Source organism: Acanthochromis polyacanthus, chromosome 11, assembly GCF_021347895.1.
Source record: "Acanthochromis polyacanthus isolate Apoly-LR-REF ecotype Palm Island chromosome 11, KAUST_Apoly_ChrSc, whole genome shotgun sequence".
Classification (NCBI taxonomy): Eukaryota; Metazoa; Chordata; class Actinopteri; family Pomacentridae; genus Acanthochromis; species Acanthochromis polyacanthus.
The window spans coordinates 18,366,352-18,384,570 of record NC_067123.1 but is presented as its reverse complement, the minus strand read 5'-3'; the positions used below and the strand labels follow the sequence as shown (position 1 = coordinate 18,384,570).

The window sequence follows — 18,219 nt, the reverse complement described above, 5'->3', positions numbered from 1 at the left end:
GTGTGAATCAGGACGTTGTGGACGCTATGCAACAAATTACGAAATGAAGCTTCCTACATGAAACATTGTGGCAGATAACTCACTGTGTAAGTGACCCTGTGAGGTCTGTGTGTGTGCAGTATTTAACCACCTGCTTTTTCTTTGTGATGTGCAGCAGCTAAAAAACCCTCTGATGCAGCTCCCAAACCGAAGAAACCACCAGCACCCAAAGCAAAGAAGCCAGACAAATCCATCTGGGATTCTGACTCCGACACTGGGTCCAAGAAGCCAGCACCAGCTCTTAAAGGTACAGAGCACATTCAGTGTTTCCTTTTAAAGAAAAACAAAACAGTAAAAGTCATATTGTTGGCGTCGGGCTTTTGGTCACTTTAAGTTTATGCTGCAGGTAAAGGTCGGGGGAGGAAGAGGAAGGGCTCTGGTTCTGAAGACGAGTACAGTCCGATGAAGAAAGCAGCAAAACCTGTCGGCAGGGTGAGTACCCTCCTGTGAGGCAACATCTTAATGGACGTTTTTTGGGGCGACATACAAATTAGAAATGATATCTGCTTCATCTGCCCACGTAGAGACAAACCACATGAAACGGTGCAAGCAAAGACAGCAAGAACATAATATTTTAAGACTCAGGAAAATGGTTTTAGATTTAGAAATGACTGAAAAACAATAAAATCCTATATATGAGATTTTTGCAGTCAGTGGTTCGTCTTTAACAGAGAGTTTATATTGGAAATGTATTTTCAGATTAAGCTGTGAAAGTGTTTTTTTTTTTTCAAAATGTTGAAAAGAAGTAGTTCTGGCTCAAAAACAGTTAAAAGTCTGTAGAAGAGCAGTGAAAAACACATTAAGTGACTGTTGATGTTTCCTGAAAACTCTACAATAGAGTTGTAAAGTGTAAAATTTGCACAACTCATAGAGCCACAATAGCCATATTCATGAGAAATACACCAGGTGGAAATGATCCATGAAGGACTTATGCTTCTAGTGACACAGAAACTGACTGAATTACATTTTATATACACCACTGTTCAAAAGTTTGGGGTCATCCAGGCAATTTCGTGTTTTCCATGAAAACGCACATTTTTATTCATGGGCTAACATAATTACACAGGAGTTTTCTAATCATCAGTTAGCCTTTCAACACCATTAGCTAAACACAATGTAGCATTAGAACACAGGAGTGATGGTTGCTGGAAATGTTCCTCTGTACCCCTATGGAGATATTCTATTAAAATCAGCTGTTTCCAGCTAGAAGTCATTTACCGCATTAACAATGTCTAGACTGTATTTCTGATTCATTTAATGTTATCTTCATCTGAAAAAAACTGCTTTTCTTTCAAAAATAAAGACATTTCTAAGTGACCCCAAACTTTTAAATGCTAGTATAAAGGAAGGATATGGATTACTATCTTACTCTTTCCATGCGTTACAGTACAGTAAAAAAAACCTTATATCATCTTTTTGCACAGAAGCCTCAGAAACCTCCATCTGATGATGAGGACGACGACAGCAACAGCCTGAGCGCCCTGAGCGCTCCGTCCCGTGACCGGCCGGGCCGCGCAAAGAAGGAGGTGAAGTACTTTCATGAGTCGGACAACGAGGAAGACGACGACGACGATGACATGTTCGATTAAAGCAACCTTCAGTCACGTTCAAACACACTTCACTCGTTTAATGGAAGTTTCCTCCTCCTCCTCTTCCTGTGTCCCCACAGACTTTTGTACATTTCCCGTTACGTTTTATTTTCATTAATGGTGACGTTCAATGATTTTTAATGTGTAGGTGTTTTACACTTTTTATTATTATACATATACAGGTTTCTTTTTTTTTATGCTCATTGAATTGTTCTGTATTTGTCGGAAGCGGCTTTTAGAAGTTTAGAATGCTGTGCTTTAGCACATTTTAATTGTTAAAATACTATGTAACTTTTTGAACATGAGGTTGAAAGTAAACAATGAAATGTCCCAAGGTTTGCTTCTGACTCTTTCATAATATTGCAGGTAGAAGAAGTGAAATGAAGTCATAACACTGACATGAATAAATGCTGTTGCACAGAACAGGCTTTTGGTGACGGAAAGAAAGGCAGTTTGGTTCAGCTGTGTATACAGTGTTGATGACATCATTGGCCGGAGCAGCTGCTACATGAAGTCATATTTCAGAAATAAAATTGATTAAAAAAAAAAAAAAAAGTCAGATTTCAGGATGTAGTAGAAGGTAAAAGGGACTTGAAAGGAGTCTCTTTTTACTCAGCCAAGGAAGGCAGTGGAGTTATGTGATGATCAACGATGTTTGTGGGTACATCTATATTAAATGACCACATTCTATTGTGCCGTAATTTCTGATCATCAAAAACTAATAAACAAATGCTGCATTTCTGAAGATGCCATTTGGGGGAATGAACAGCCTTGGCGGAGTATTGTGCTCTCTGAGTGCTGTTCTAGTTTTACCGATGTGATGCTTTGAAGAAATTATTTTCTTGTTATGGTCCATTCGTCTTGGAAAATCCTGCACTGGCTGTCCACTTTTTTCTTTGTTGACAAAGAGGCCTTGCTGATGAGCGTGTCAGGGCCAGCAGAAAAGCAAGTAAAACTCCAATAGACAAAATGCCACCGACAGATCCGGATCCCGTATTGCTGCCATCTGCCGCATGTGTCAACATGTCATGATATCTACAGGTATGGCTCTAAACTAGACCTTGTGACACAAAAAGGGCATTACACTTATTTTCTTTTCAGTACTTTAAATTGGGATACAAGTATTAGTAGTCATTCCAATGGTAGTATTATGTATGTTTTGTTCTCTTTGAAATGTTCGTTGTTAAAGGTGACTACCTTCAGAAAGTGTAATGACATGCTGACACCCATTTGCAATGCATACATGTAATTATAACACACGCATACAAATTACATGTACTAACTTGAATTCAGGGAGCTCTGTAGTAGTTCATGGTCGATTAATTTAAAAATAACAATAATGTTAAATTTTACAGTATCAGTGCAGTGGGATTAAACATGTTAAATTTAATTGTACAATGTCATGTTACAAGCTAAAGAACCTATACCTAAGTTATAACTTAGGTATACCTAAGTTCTACCATTACACTTTTTGAAGGTAGTCACCTTTAACAACTAACATTTTAAAAAGAACAAAACATACATAATACTACCATTGGAATGACTACTAATATTTGTATCTCAATTTAAAGTACTGAAAAGCAAATAATGATTTTGACATTACCCATGCCATTTTGAGTAAGAATATCTCAGTAACTACAAATACAACCCTGCTGCTTTTTTGTACAGTGATAGAAGACAGATGGAACTGTCTTGTAGAAAAATTTGGGGTCTCTGGTACCTGTCCCACACTGAGATTTTTGCCACCAAAAATAGCCAATTTAAAATCTCGTCCAACCTTTGGAGCTCATATTTTCCAAACTGAGGTACCTAGAAAGCTCCAGTTTGCTAAGTTATGACACAAGTTTGTGTAGAATGGAACCCAGGGGTGTTAAAACACTTCTGTGCAGTATTTCTAGTACTTTTAAGGTCCCAAACTCCACTCGTGACTAGGTATCTCTTAATTCTTAGCATTTTTAGTGAGCCCCCATGGCCTGCAGAGTGTAGGGAAAGACCTGGGGATGTTTGTGGGGCACTAGCTACATGCAGAGGCCTTGTTTACCAACTCACAGCTCTCTGGTATGTCTAGACGCTGAGAAATAACCACTTAAAGATGCAAAAAATGCTGGCGAGGCTTTTTATAGCCCAAATTCTGAAAAATTCAGACCCCCACAACTCAGAAACTATTTGAGCTACAGGCCTACAATTTTGCATAGAAAGTACTTTTGTGACTAATGGCATGCAAATTTAGGACTAATTTGAAAACGGTGCGGCAACACCCCCAAACTGATGAAAGTGAGTAAATTGTATTTGTGTGATCTGTGTTTGATTTCTGTCTTTTCTCCTGTCATCCAGATGTTCAGAGGGAGATGATGCCACATCTGGTCCAGTTGATGGAAGACCTTGAAGTTCTCTGACTGAAGATGATCCTCTGACTAGATTTATGGTTCAGATGCTCAGGAACAAACTCCACCAATGAGCCAACAGGGAAGCTTTAGGTTTATTAAATGTTGCTGTGAAGGTATCGCTGTTTTTCTTTGTGAATGCAATGTGCTCCAACTGAAACTTGAATGAGTACTTAGAAGTAAATCCTTCCAACTGAAAGGATTTGGGGGTGGGTTGGGGGGTTGTGTGTGTGTGTGTGGGGGGGTTGTGGGGGGTGCCCTGGATCTTGGGCTGCGGTGGAGGCGCCGACCCATGCCGGGTGGCCGTCTGGGGTGGCTGGTTCCCCTGGCGATGTTGACCCTCTGCCTGAGGGGGCGGGGGTTGCCTCTTTGGCGCCTGGGGCCCGGGGTCCTGTGCTGGGTCCGCCCTGGGCCTCCGGCCCCTGGCGGGGTCGGCGGCCGCCGATCTTGGTCGCCTGGGGCCCGGCCCCGCTAGGCGCTGGGGGTCCTGGCCGGGTTCTCCCTCTGCCCCCTTCCGGGCCGATCCGTGGTCGTCCTCGTGGTTTGGTGGCTCGGATCTCTGCTCTGGGATTGCTGCTGGCTCGCCTGGGTCCTGTGGGCTCTCGGGCCCGCTTCTGGCCTTCACGGAGGTCAGAGGTCATAGTTGCATGATCACAGTCACAATTGCACCGTACTCTGCATGTGGACATAGCAACCATGTTGTCTTGTGGGGTGTTAAGTTTGTCCTGGTGCCAGAATATCAAAAGACATGTTTCCTCAGTTTGTGTGTTTCACATAGATGATTTGAATAATTACTAACTGTGTTTCCTAACAAAACCCGTAGGATGCGTTCCAGTGTGTCTTTGTTAAGGTGTACTAGCTTGTTGTCTGTTGTGTCGGTTTCAATTGAAAGATAATTGTATTCTTGCACTTTTCCTTTTCTCTTCACTATCCCCTCTTGTTGTTGTTTTTTTTCTCCTTTTCTCGTTTCTTTCTTCCTGCCTTTCCCCTGTCAGGTCCGGCAAATTTATGTATATTTAACTAATCAACAAGTATCCAATCTCAATAAATTACTGTACAGTATCAAGGGGAGTCTTATACTTACGAACTCCCCTTGGAAAAGCAAACTTGTATGGCACAATGCAGCAGCCAGATCCTCATTCTGCCTGCTCTGTTGCCGGACAGGACAAAAAAAAGAAAAAAAAAAAGAAATATTCCAGTTAAGAATATCATGATTTATGTAAATTTACCTCAATAATGTGAATGTTCAGGTTAACACATTCTTGCCATCTGCAGATTGCACTACAAAGAAAAGAACCTTTATTTGTCATAGAGATAAAACGGAATAAAATGTTCCCTCTCCAGACTTAACAGTAGAGCCTGGAAGTTGCCTGATCTCAGACCAGCTGTGTGTCCCAGCAGGGCCATACATTCATCATGCCTGTTTGTCTGTAGTGCAGGGGAGCCACCAGGGAGTTTGGGCCCCATGAAAAGAAATTTTACTGGGTCCCCGTAGCGCCGGACATAAGGCCGGCGAAAATATTTTGTGCTGTTTACATAAAACTGTGCATTTTAATGATATTTTTGACGATTATTTCCCATATTTGTGAAAAGGACAATGTGACAGTTACTTGGTAGGGGAAGCATTGAACACTCTGAATACTCTGAATACAATGTTTCATTTATTTACTGCAAGATTGATTCTCTTTCTTCAGCATAAAATTTCCCCAAATTAAATTACATACCTGAATAATACAAAACTTGAACATAAAATAACCTCTTCCATTAAATAAATTGCAATTATCGTCTGTGAAGAAACAGATAAAATAAAAATAAAATAAATAAATAAATAAAATACAAAAAGCCAACTGCCTTTTATGATTTCTCATCACCATCTACAGAATCATACAACAAGCACAATAATAAAATCAGCTGGAGATGTTAAACTAAGTAAACAAAGTAGGTCCATTCATAAAGAAAAAACATAGCAGGCCAGATACAACCTTGCTCAGCCAAGCTTCCTCTTGCACACATATTTACAACTGGCTCTTGCTCAACCTTTCTAACCAAGAGCCCAACGCCGAGCCTTCTCAGTAGCAAAATCATTGATCAGGTCTTTGAAGTCTGGCTTTCTAGCCAACTGACTTTCGATGGACAGCATGGCAAGACTGCACAGCCTTTCCTGTGACATTTTGGACCTAAAGTAGTTTTTTAAAATCATTTTTAGCTTGCTGAAAGCTCTCTCACCACCTGCAACACTAACTGGCAGTGTGCAAAATATACGCAAAGCAATCCACACTTCTCCAAAGATGCTTTGCAGCTGTAGCTTACAAATAGCATTCAGGAGTTCAAGAGGGGACAAGTTAGGGAGGAAATTGGAAGCGTATACACTGTTAAGGTGTCTTACTTCAGTTTCAAAATCAGGTGTAAGATCACCAGAATACTTTGTGATCAATTGTTGGTACAGAGAAGAGATTTTGTCCTCACTAATCTGCCCAACTTTCAGAACAGCAGAAAATTCATTTACAATATTTGCTGTGCTCTGGAACCTAGTTCCCAAGTCACTTATGATACTGTCCACAGCAGTAAAAAACACAGTGTTCCGAAACACAGTTTCTGCACTCTCCTGAGACCTCTCCTCTTCAGAGGTCTCACCATGGAATCTTCGCCTTTTCTTCTGGCTCCTGCAGTTGCTCACCTCCTTCCTCAGTTGGGAGTACTGGGGCTTGTTCAGGGGTGTAGTGGGAAAACAATACATATGTAAACATAAGTAAACGGAGTGCGAGATCTCCCTGGTCGATAGAGTGCTTTGAATTTCATTATGCAACAAGCTGTCCAGCCGTTATAAACGAGGCCCGTGAAAAAGAAGTGATCGCTGGATGTGATAAAGATGAAATGTAATAGTTTACACCACCATGAATCTGATTGTAACGTCCACACTATTAGAAAGGCCGATAAGAGCATTTGTGACAATTTGTTTGGTGTCATTAAGGGAAGTGGGCTGTTTGATTAATACGAGCAGCTGGCCGGCTCCAGGTTCAGCACATTCTGATGTTGCATATAACTTACAGAGGTGGTAATGGGCCAGTTTATCTACTAAAATGTCATCTCTCATACATGTGAGATGAGCAGAACTATGACTAACACATTCTGCATTTCCCCCAAGTGCTGCGTTTGATATGCAGGGATGGATTATACCAAGACTTCACTCATTCAATCAGTGTATCAACTCAGCAGTTTTTCTTTTACATGCATTTTTTTTCAGCAGTCTTGCCAGTGAAACAAACCAGTTAAGGTTTAAGCTCTGTATCTATCTATCTATCTATCTATCTATCTATCTACAAATACTGTTGCACCTCGACTGTTTTTGCTGCGACCCATCCAGATTTCCACAACAGTTCGGACAACACAATCTAAAAATCTGTCGTGAGTGAACTGACAGCCGTCGACGTTCGACTTGATCAGATGCTGCCGCTCCAGTCGGAGGCCATCAGCTTCCTCCTCGGCAGGATCCATCGTCTCTATTTACAGTCCATCCTCTTTAAACTGCATTATTGATCTTAGCCTAGGTCACAGAGATTTGGCATGAAGGTGAGGACACAGACGAGGAAGCTTCCCCTGGGTGTCTCCAGTGCCAGCTTCCTCTTATTTAGCATTTGACCCTGCTCTTGGCTTTACTGCTCAATGCAGCAGGCTTATTTTCAGCCCATAGTCGATAGCTGCCATTATTTAGAACGAATTCCCTTTGCTGCTCTTCAACAGAAGCTTAGAAATACTGTAAACAAACACAGTTGTTTGATAGTTGATATCACACACTGAGGAACCATTCTTTCCCCTACCTGAGGACGTACAAACATCCTGCATATTGAACCAAAGATGTCATATTTGGATTCATCAGTCCATAATACCTTCTTCCAGTGTTCAGTAGCCCATTGGTGGTGTTTCATGGCCCATGTAAGCCTCTTTTTCTTATTCTGACGTCTGGTATTTGACGTCTGACCTGTCAAACCTGCAACTCGAAGTCTTCTCTTCACAGTTGAAACTAAGACTTCTTACTACGACCATTATTAAGCTGTACTTGAAGCTGTTGTCCTGTGAGATGCCTATCACCAAGCTGTCGACTCTCAGAAACTTGTCTTCTGATTCTGTTGCGGCTTTGGGTCTTCCAGATCTCTTCCTGTCAGAGTTTACCTCAGTTTCTGAGCCTTTTGATGGTGAAGAAAACTGAACTCACTGACACCTTGACTTTCCTCATAATTTCTCTATAGGAAAGACCAACATTTCTAACTGTTATGTTGGTCTCTTCTACTGTTAATTGCCTTTTCCTCACCATTTTTATAGCAACACATTACTTTCTGCAGTACAACACTGTTCTAGTAATGTTCTGGAGGGTATGGTGCCACGGTGTGTTCCAGCACTACTTTTATGCAGACAGAGGGGGTTGTAAAAAAATGAAGACAAGTTGGGACGTCTGTAGGATTTGGTAGCACCAACTTTCAAGGCTTGATCAAACTCCATTGCTGCAGAACTGTTTTAAGTTGTTAACCCATTTCTTCTTCCATGAAAAAAGCCTTTTTGTATAATTCTGAAATGTAGATTATTTTTCAGTTTTGAGTAACCTTACCTTTTTTTTTTAACCTCTGGCAGTTCACCACTTACCTTTGTACCATTTCAAGCTATTCACTGGACTTGAATTTCAACAAAAAACTGTAAAAATGTGGGCGTTCTAAAAGTTTTGACTGGTAGTGTATATTATATAAAACATATCCGACGTGTTTTTAGTGTCTGAAATGTAAATAATAGGACTAAAGAGTTGGTTTCTCGTCTGGGTATCCATTTGGTCAAACTTTTAGATAACAACCGACTGAACTCATCAGAATGTGTGTCGACTTACCAAAAGCAAAATGATGGGAGTTTCTGAGTGTGAAGAGTAACATTCTGAAGACTGTGAGTACACATTAAATATAATGTCTACTGTCCGAACGTTTTCTCATCTAATCAGTTTGTTTATGCTCAGTTATTTGTTCTATTTTGACGATAAACAGTTTACGTTGTTCTGACTAACAGCCGCTATAAATCACATAGTCCTTCAGGCAGCTGGTCAGCAACTGTACATGTTGTCCAGTCATTCACACGCCACAGTTTTAAAATAAATATATTTTATTACTTTGCCAGGACAGTTCATGGTAAAGTTAAACAGTATATGAACATAAAAAGCATATGTTAATGTACAAACAAAGACAATATTTAAAATGGAGCGCAGAAACAGATCGAAGCTCAAACCTTGGAGCAGCTCCAGAGGTCGACTTCCCCCTACAGGCCGGCAGCAGGGGCTGATGGGAACAGCCCCCACCCCTCCCACCCTCATGTCCAACAAGATGTGAGCTTCATGTCTCATATTAACACGACTATACAACACTGCATATGATCGGTGGTGAGGTTCTCTGATACTGATGGGAAAAGGCGACTGTGGACACCGATGTTTACCAAGAACACCTTCAGGACAGACGACAACAGAGCTACTGGTAATGATTGATACTGAGGTTCACAGTCGTGAGCTCTGGCTCCTGGTTCGGCTGCTTCATCTGGTGTCGGACCGATATGTGGGGCTGATGCGGGGCCTTTAAACCCCTCATGTTTTTCTCTTTTTCTGAATGCAATGACATCACTGTGACGCAACAGAACAACCGTTTCAAATCTGCGCCTTCTTCAGTTTGAGTCAGAAAATACTACAAGTTGTCAACAAATTTGTGGCGTATCAAGTTGATATAGTTATGAATATTCAAACCAGTATTCACTCTGCACTCTTGGTTTCACTTTGTTTCAATTTACAGCTGTGATCAAACCAAAACTCAATATTTTGGGCAGTAAAACCAAAGCACTGCTCTAAAAGAGGATAAAACACAGATTATTGTCTAATGCGGCTTTAACCCTCATGTCGTCCTGCGGGTCAAATTGACCCGTTTTAAAGTTTGAAAATGTGGAAAAAAGATATATTCTCACAATGACAACTTCTACATTTTCAACATGTTTGGGAAATTTTTTGAACCTTTTTTGGTGGAAAAAAAGAAATGTTAAAAAAATGTTTCTTGAAGAAGATTCAGGAAAAAATTAACCAAAATCCAGTGAAAATGGCTGGATTTTGGTTGATTTTTTCCCCGAATCTTTTTAAAGAAATTATTCAAAGTTTTACTGATATATATGGAATCACTTTTGATAATTTTAGGAACTTTATTGAAAGATTTTTATTTGTTTTTAAATACTTACCATTTTCTTTTTTTTGCATTTTTTATATTTTTATTTCTTGACAAATTTTTCATTTTTTTAAACAACTTTTAAGGGAAACTTTCAAGGAATGTTTTCGAATTTTCTTCCTGAAGATTTTGCAAATTTTTATAAATTTGGGGATTTATTTTTTTTGCTGAGTTTTGGGATTTTTTTCAGACAAGGAAACAATATTTTTTGGTGCGTGTAAATGAGGACAACGGGAGGGTTAAATTCCCAGCTGAAGATCCAAAGATCTGCTTTACTTTGGACTGAATATTGGCACATAATATCGACTGCAGCTGATTCATGTATTGTCCGTTAGTTTTCAAAACCACATATCGGTCAAACCCTAGCTCATTAGCTGACCTGTTCACCAAATAGCTGTCAATTGATTGGGTTTGATTGATTGACGACAGCTGATTGGCTTCCTGGCTGAGGAGGAGGACCAGCAGCTCTGCTGTTTGACATGAACAGTAACAGAACATACCAATGATATCTAATGCTGAGGTGACTTGGTCGTCCATTGCTCCCATCCCTGGGCTTCTCTCTCCTGTTGTCCTAAATGACATTATGTGTGTTGTGTGACCTGGATGTCCAAATCGGCCCACCATGTTCCAGTTCCTCCTCTTTTTTTCTTCTTCTTTTTTTCCCTCTGGATGTGAGTTGATGTTACCAAGGACAAATAACAGAGCGTCTTTTCCACAGAGCTGCCAATTGGAATGCAAAGCACACACCATTTATATAACATCTCTGCAGTGAGCTAGATAGTAGAGTATTACAGTTACGTCGGTACAACATTCAACAGAAACGAACAAGAGTAATTCAGCATTGTGACGCTGTTTCCTAAAGGAACAGATAACAGTCCCTGCTGCATCCAGGTGCCGGAGGGCTGGCCTGACGCTGCAGGGATGGATGTGGACATTCTTCGGCTGTGAAGGTTTTCCAGCTTCATAAAAAAAAAGAAAGGAAAAACAAAGAAAGAAAGGAAAACACCAAGACATCTCCCTTCATCTCTCACCAGGAGAGCAAGACAGAGAGAGAACCAAGGGAGAGAATTTCCTTTGTTACATTGAGATAGAAGTAAGTATTCCTTAACACTGCATATCATCCTTCTGACAGAGTCCATGATATTATTCACATTCAAACACGCTAAAACAAACAAAAAAAAAACTGAAACAGCTCTGGTTTCCCTTATGATATGTATTTCCTAGCAGGGATGGAATGCAGATGTTTTTTTTTTTTACTTTGTGCCGCTGGGACCCAGAACCCGTCACTGCCCTAAAGGGTCGCCTCGCCGGTTAGGATCAAACACGAGTTGATTAGGGCGAAGTGTACGAGAAGATATTTCTGCCAAAGAGCAGGCGTCAAAGTTCCATTTGGTTTTAAAACAGGTTTTGAATTCACCAAATGACATAAAATGCAATATTTCATCATCTGCTGCTCCTAAGGTCAACAACGAGGCACCCACAGTTCTGTCACAACTGAACCAGTGTGTGTCTGAAGCCACTCCTTCATCCTCCACAACAGACATGAAGATAGCAAAGAGTGAATGAGATTTTGGAAATTTTAGTCGATCTACATCTATCGAACGTGAGTCTTGCCAGAATATATGTGCCATGGATGCAGTGTTTGGTGAAATTCTTTATATGAAGCATAACTAAAAAGTTTGGGCACTTGACCAAAATGCCACGGTGTAAATGTTGTGCAATAGGAAATGATTTCAAATCTCATGAGAACCAAAAAGTGGGTTAGGGTTAGCAAAGTGTTCTAACTCAAAAATGAATGGTCATGCCTAACCTTTAAAGGGACAGTTTTACAGCAGTGTTGTGTGATTTATGGGTTTCTTGGTGATCAGTAGCAACATGGAGGGGTCTTGCTGCCCGCTACCAAGACACAGTTCCACATGTAACTTTGACAACACGTACAGATTAAACAAACCAGTGAGGTTCAAATGTGTAGTCTGCTAAATTAAATCTTTATGCTGAGGAATGTTATTAAACTCAGGGCTCTAGTTTCGTTTCATGGACAGCCAGTGAGAAATTAATTCTCTCATTTTATTATCAGCAAGAAATGATAAATTATTGCTTTCAGCTATCGCATAAAAGGTTCCATGTCACCTAAACAAATTCTATTTGCTAGATGAAGAAAATGTGAGCAAGTGCACCTTGAGAGAGACTGTTTTGTTGTCCAGACAACTGTCGAGCCCTACACAATTAGATAAGATCCAATAAAATAGACGAAAGGTTTTTAACAATCATTTCAACTTTAAAGAATTTCAATCTGCAAAATTCCAAAACAGACGCAAAAAAGAAGAGATTCAACCATTTAACTGTTTGAAAAGCTTAAAACATACCAGTCCTACGAGCGACCACTGCCTGAAATTCAGTTTAAGAACTTTAGTGTAGTTTAATTTGGGTCAAATTCAAAACTCAATCTACAAAAATCCCCACCTGCTGGCACAAATATCTGCTAAAAACGGTCATTTAGTGCCAAAACTGAAACTGAGACGTCTACTCCTTAATGCCTTTACTTTATATAAGGGGAGTGAAAGTCATTCAAAAGCTGTTTATTATCAGTGTTTTCCGTGATCTATAACTTTTGTGCTTAATGAGTGTATAGTTGATCTTGGTCTCGGTCTTGGCTGTTAGCCTTCATATTGTTCAGTTTCAGTACTACAGCCACCTTTCAAAGGTTCAGCAGGTTTAAGTGCTACAGTTAGTTTGTCCCTGTGCCGTCAGAGAACAGACACTTCATATTACAGTGAATGGAGTTATTATTCGGCCAGCAGGGACAGTGGGGTAGTGAGGGATCTGGGTCCTATAAGAGGATATAAGAGAGTTTATTTCTTATTGTTCACTATCATATGTGACCTCGGCTGTGGAGAAAAGCAGCTTTCCAGGATCATCTTTTAATTTCAGCGGGACCACTTCATCGGATGTAAGACACACCATCCACTTCCCTGCCAATGAGATTAAGAGCTCAGTTGGATCGACTGTCCAAAGAGAAGCTTTACGCGACTGCACTTCTCAGGGGGCGGGGTGAAAGGTCATGTGGAATCTCCTTTTGCATCGTTAAATGTAGCTTACACTGTCAAGTCTGAAGAGCAAGGCGAACGTTTGGAGCGGATTCGTGGATCCCACCCCAACGTGTGCTTTCTACATTAGTGTACAATCTTCCCGACCCACGCGGCTCGGTCACCAGTGTGTTTTAAGGATTGCATTGCCCCCATGTTTCACCGGTTCAAACAAGACACTTCTGAAAAGGGAGAGAAAAGCGGGTTGAGGAGCTCATCTCGTAAGGCCATAACAGAGCCCATGTGCGGTTGGTAGTACATGCTGTTAGCGGTAGATACACACTCATTAGGCGGACGTTCAAGCATTCATTTTTTAAAAGTCAAAGCTGCTGAAGGCTGCGATCACACTGGAGGATCAAACACAAACACCAGCACTGCTAGTCAACGAAGAAAGCAAGAATTCTAATGGCACAAGTGAAGGGAACAAAACAATACAGACAGAAACTTATCAACCACATAGGGAGTAGGGCTGGACATAAATATCTGAATATTTGGTCGTGATGGTGGTATTTGAATATTTATTTTGAGATCCCAATATTTGGATCCCCCCTCCCCACCGTTGGATGTTGCGAACCAAACCCAATATTCAGATATTTTTCAGTAATCGGGGCCAAATAACTAGAGCCCAGAAACTGCTATTCGGGCCAGCCCTAATGGGTAGGGGCTCTTCCTCAGGATATGGCGACAAATGATTGGAGGAACTGTGTACTAAAAGGCTGAACACATGCCTGCGCACCAACAACAGAGGGCTAAGTCTAAACCACGGCTCCTATCCAACCTTTTTTGACCAATAAGATTGTAGCACATTTCATAAAAAGACTCTGTATACTGTGAATTTTAACCATTCCTGGGATGACGTCTACAGATTAACACTTTGTTGACAGTAGTTCCCTGAACAGCAATGATCGTTCATATCAAGCTAATTTTACATTGCAGAAAAAAAAACAACTTTAATTGAGAGAAGATGGTTGTCTTCAATCTCATAAAACAGACATGCTCAACAGCAACAATTAATAAAACCTCAAGCTTCACAAAATGTGAGTCGTATTTCTGTAATATTTGATTGGTCAGACCATCAGGTAAGTTGTGAGTAAGCTAGCACTTTAACGAGATTAGCTACTGCTTTACTGGATGGTAAAACTGCAAGTAGGTGTGTCCATAATGCGGCAAACATTAGACTGTTTTCCATTGCAGGAATTTGCAGGTAGCTATAGGGCTACCTGAACCTTTTATGGTTCTGACTGCAGGAATTGAACCTGGAGGGGAAAAAAAAGCTCTCAGCCCATGTGCAGCTACTTCTGAGCAGCCCTGAAATACTGCTGCCTGGGCATCAACCCTGATCGGTTGAATTCACAGTAGAGTCTAACATAACGGTCCTCCACAAAATGAAAACAGAAAAGCTGAAAGAAACAATTACGGTGCTGTTTACACCATCTTGTGTCTGCTCCAAGTTACTGCAGTGGAAAGTCGCCAAAATTTTATTTATATGTTTTAGTAAACTACCATCTTTGTTTCTTGGGCAACTGTTCAGCAAAAGCTACACGGAGTGAGTTAAAACTACACTAGAGCTGTCTCTGCGTTCTACAGCAGAAAGCCAACCAGCCAGTCTGGAAACAGAGATCCATGACATCCATTTCAGGGATTTATTCTTAGCTTTCTTTGATGTTGCGCCGGCATCTGTATTCTCAGATGCCGGTTCGTTTTCCTGGCTATGAGACTTTTTTTTATGTATTTTTTCTATCGAACAAGGAAATCATGTTGGTAGAAATTAGATTAATAAAGAGCAAGTAGACTGATGACATTTTCTTGATATCAGTGAATCAATAGACACCAGTACAAATCGACTTGATACTTTAAAAGAGCTTTTTTTTTTAAAGGAAACAAAATTGTTAAACTTTTAACTGAACACGTGTTGTTAATAATAAAGTGCGACAGGGTTAAACCTGAATCATGGGGAAGTAAGAAGTAACAGGGAGAGGGGTCTATGTGATCACAGCCTGCTGCAGAAAAATCTCTGGCATCTATCAGCTACCTAATTTCCCCGATCTGTTTGGACAGTGAGGTAAACTGATTTACCGAGGACATACATCCACCAAATGAGCTCATTTCATAGACTGGTTTACTGTAAATCTAATCTGCTACGTCAGGTCTCGGCGGTTCATGTTAAGACTGGAAAGTGGAACAGACGCTGTCAGTCTGATGAGTGTGTATCGAAGGCTTCTGCTGTTGTGCTTCCCTCCTTTGAGGAAACAGTTGAACAGACTCGGCTGTCGATATGGAGAGAAGCTTTGCATTCTGGCGGTGTGGATGTACACTCATTCATGTAGAGACATGAACCAATAAGTGTTATAAAAGACAAAGACGGTTTTAAATATAGGAACAAATATAAAATATTAGACTTCCATAATGTCTATATGCAATAACATTCTAGATAACTTTTTCACGGACTTAGAATTAGTCCTGCTTTAAACCTTGATGTATCGCCTCAAAGATAATATTTAAGACAATGAAAAAAGCACCACAAAATTCATCATAGAAACAGAGACCTAACCATACAATGGTATGTACAATGTATATATGCCAACAATACGAGAGATGGAAAGAGATGACAGAGAAAAAGAGAAAGAGAGAGAAACCACTTATCAAACTCCCGTCATGCAGATAAGAATTTACACAGGAGACCTGAGGAGTATCATCTCTGGCGGTTTGCGTGGGCCATGCCCTTCCTGTCACAGTCCCGGTCCCAGAGACACCACGCCAAATTAGAGCTCAATTCAGAATTATACACAAAGCACTGATCCTTTGAGGCCTCCGTGTTGACGTTTTCTTTTTAAAGAGTGAATTTAGGGAATTTGGAGAGAAAACTAGGACGAGGATATAAAGATAACGTAATACCAAGCGAAGGAGTCGGGGTGGGGGGGGGGGTTTATAGGGGGTTGGCGCCTTGCCCGGCTGTTCTTTTTTGTGCAAAGGAATGTCAGAGAGAGTTTCAGAGGTACCCGCGGGCGCCTCCTAGGGCTCGTCACTGGGTGGCGTGGCCGTAGCACCCTCGGTGTCCAAGGACTCCGGTGACTCCAGAGCGGTGGCATCCTCGTTGGGGCTGCCCTTGCTGCTGGGGCTGGCCTCCGCCTCGGCTGAAGTGCTGCTGCTGTTGCTGCTGCTTTTGCTGTTGCTGCTTTTGCTGCTGCTGCTTTTGTTGCTGCTGCTGCTGCTGCTGCTACTGCTGCTGCTGCTGCTCTGGCCGTCTTGGCCCTCTGAATTCTCCAGCATCTCCTGGATGAGTGGCGGCATGGAACCAGGAATCTCCATCTTCAGGGAGATGACCCGCTCTGCTCCTGCAAATTAGTTTTAAAATTGGGACATGAAATCTTAACCACTTACTTGCTTTTCTGGTCTTTAAGCACCTCTCGTGGTCTTGATCACCCCCTTCCCCATGACCAGTGTTAATGACCAAAGTGTCAGTGATGCAACAGAATTCCAGCAAGCATCCCAAACTTCCTGGGATCTTTGTGCATGGAGTTTGCATGTTCTCCCTGTGCATGGGTGGGTTTTCTCTGGGTTCTCTGACTTCCTCCCACAGTCCAAAAACATGCTGAGGTTAAATGGTAACTCTAAATCGTCCATAGGTATGAATGTGAGTGTCATTTTTTGTCTCTATGTGTAGTCCTGTGATAGACTGGTGACCTGTCCAGGGTGTCCCCTGCCTTCAGCATAAGTCAGGTGGGACAGACTGCAGCCCCCCATGACCCTAATGAGGAGTAAGCGCTGTATAGATAATGGATAGATGGATGGATATTTTACTCATAGCCATTTTTAATGCAAATGAGGCAGGTTTCATTGCTGTTTTTACACACTGTTGAGTGAAGTCAACACGAGTCCAACCTTTGGAGAACATATATAATAAAATAGCTTTCAGTGGCAGGAATCCCTATACCTTCCTTTTATGTGGCATAAAGAAGCTGCTTTAAAGGACACCAAAAAGGGGAAAATAAAGCCAAAGAGTAAAACCCACAATCTACGAAACTTCAGGGATTGGGAAACAAATAAAAGCCGAGCAAACAGTAGAAGCATCAGTAAGAACATAAGCTGGTAAAGCAACCAGATAAACCTGTATAATGTTACAGAAAGGAAAGTTTAAAGGACTGGGTTTAAAGAAAGATCTAGAGGAGATAAAGTATAGGGAAGTCTCCAATAACTTCTTCAGGCAGGTCATTCTGAAGTCAAGGGGCACAAGTGTGAAAAAGGTTCCAGAGAGGCACTTGAGGATCGTTAAGTAGACACAGGATCATATGGCGTTAAAGGCTCAGCACTATAGGCAAGTCCCAAATGTGCATTAAAAGTTAGCAACAGAAAGTTAAAATCAATTGTTTTACAGGAAGCTGGAAGGTAAAAACTTCATCCTTTGTCGTCGCTGCTGCTCTGTTGGACAATATTTGTTTGGATTCCCACACAAGTCACTGACATTCACGGCAGTGGACAGAAGCTTCTCTACATATTATAGTGGCAAGTCTAGTAAAATACAACGGCAGTTCCCCACATCAGAGACATCTGAATAAGACTGAAACTTTTTCAAATTGTTCAAAACTACTTTTGTTCTATGGGAGTTTTATAACCTGCACATTGGAGCTCCCCATACCCTCAACCAAACAAAGTCACCTCTGTTAGCTTTGTCAGTGTATTCTACTAGATGGGAAGATTCGGACAAATGCTATGCAAATGCTGCTGAAAAGGCAACAGCAGGACAGACGTCCTCACTTTCATCTGTCCAATATGTGCCCCATTCTATTCTTCATTCTGAAATGTTGTAAATGTCCTTGTCAATATGCAAACAGAAACTTATCCATCCATCCATTATCTTTACAGCTCCTAATCTTCATTAAGGTCACAA

At 41.1% G+C, this 18,219-nt stretch overlaps 2 protein-coding genes and 1 long non-coding RNA gene across 6 annotated transcripts in view; 1 reads left to right on the top strand and 2 right to left on the bottom strand.

Moving 5' to 3' along the window:
- top2b (DNA topoisomerase II beta) overlaps positions 1 to 1,958 on the top strand; it is a 30,021-nt gene extending 28,063 nt beyond the window's left edge. The window contains exons 34-36 of one of the 2 annotated variants that reach the window (XM_051955796.1): positions 155 to 286; positions 386 to 471; positions 1,467 to 1,958. In XM_051955796.1, coding sequence (XP_051811756.1) covers positions 155 to 286; positions 386 to 471; positions 1,467 to 1,628 — 380 coding nt within the window. In that variant the 3' untranslated portion in view covers positions 1,629 to 1,958. Of the gene's footprint in view, positions 1 to 154; positions 287 to 385; positions 472 to 1,463 lie in introns of both variants that reach the window. The other variant, XM_022191897.2, reaches the window with a different exon arrangement.
- The window catches only part of LOC127536169 (uncharacterized), a 358,454-nt gene that overhangs the window by 30,210 nt on the left and 310,025 nt on the right, over positions 1 to 18,219 (bottom strand). The window lies entirely within an intron of this gene.
- LOC110949715 (retinoic acid receptor beta) overlaps positions 9,134 to 18,219 on the bottom strand; it is a 245,840-nt gene continuing 236,754 nt past the window's right edge. For both annotated transcript variants that reach the window (XM_051955798.1, XM_022191896.2), the window contains one exon: positions 9,134 to 16,666. In XM_051955798.1, coding sequence (XP_051811758.1) covers positions 16,344 to 16,666 — 323 coding nt within the window. In that variant the 3' untranslated portion in view covers positions 9,134 to 16,343. The remainder of the gene's footprint in view (positions 16,667 to 18,219) is intronic.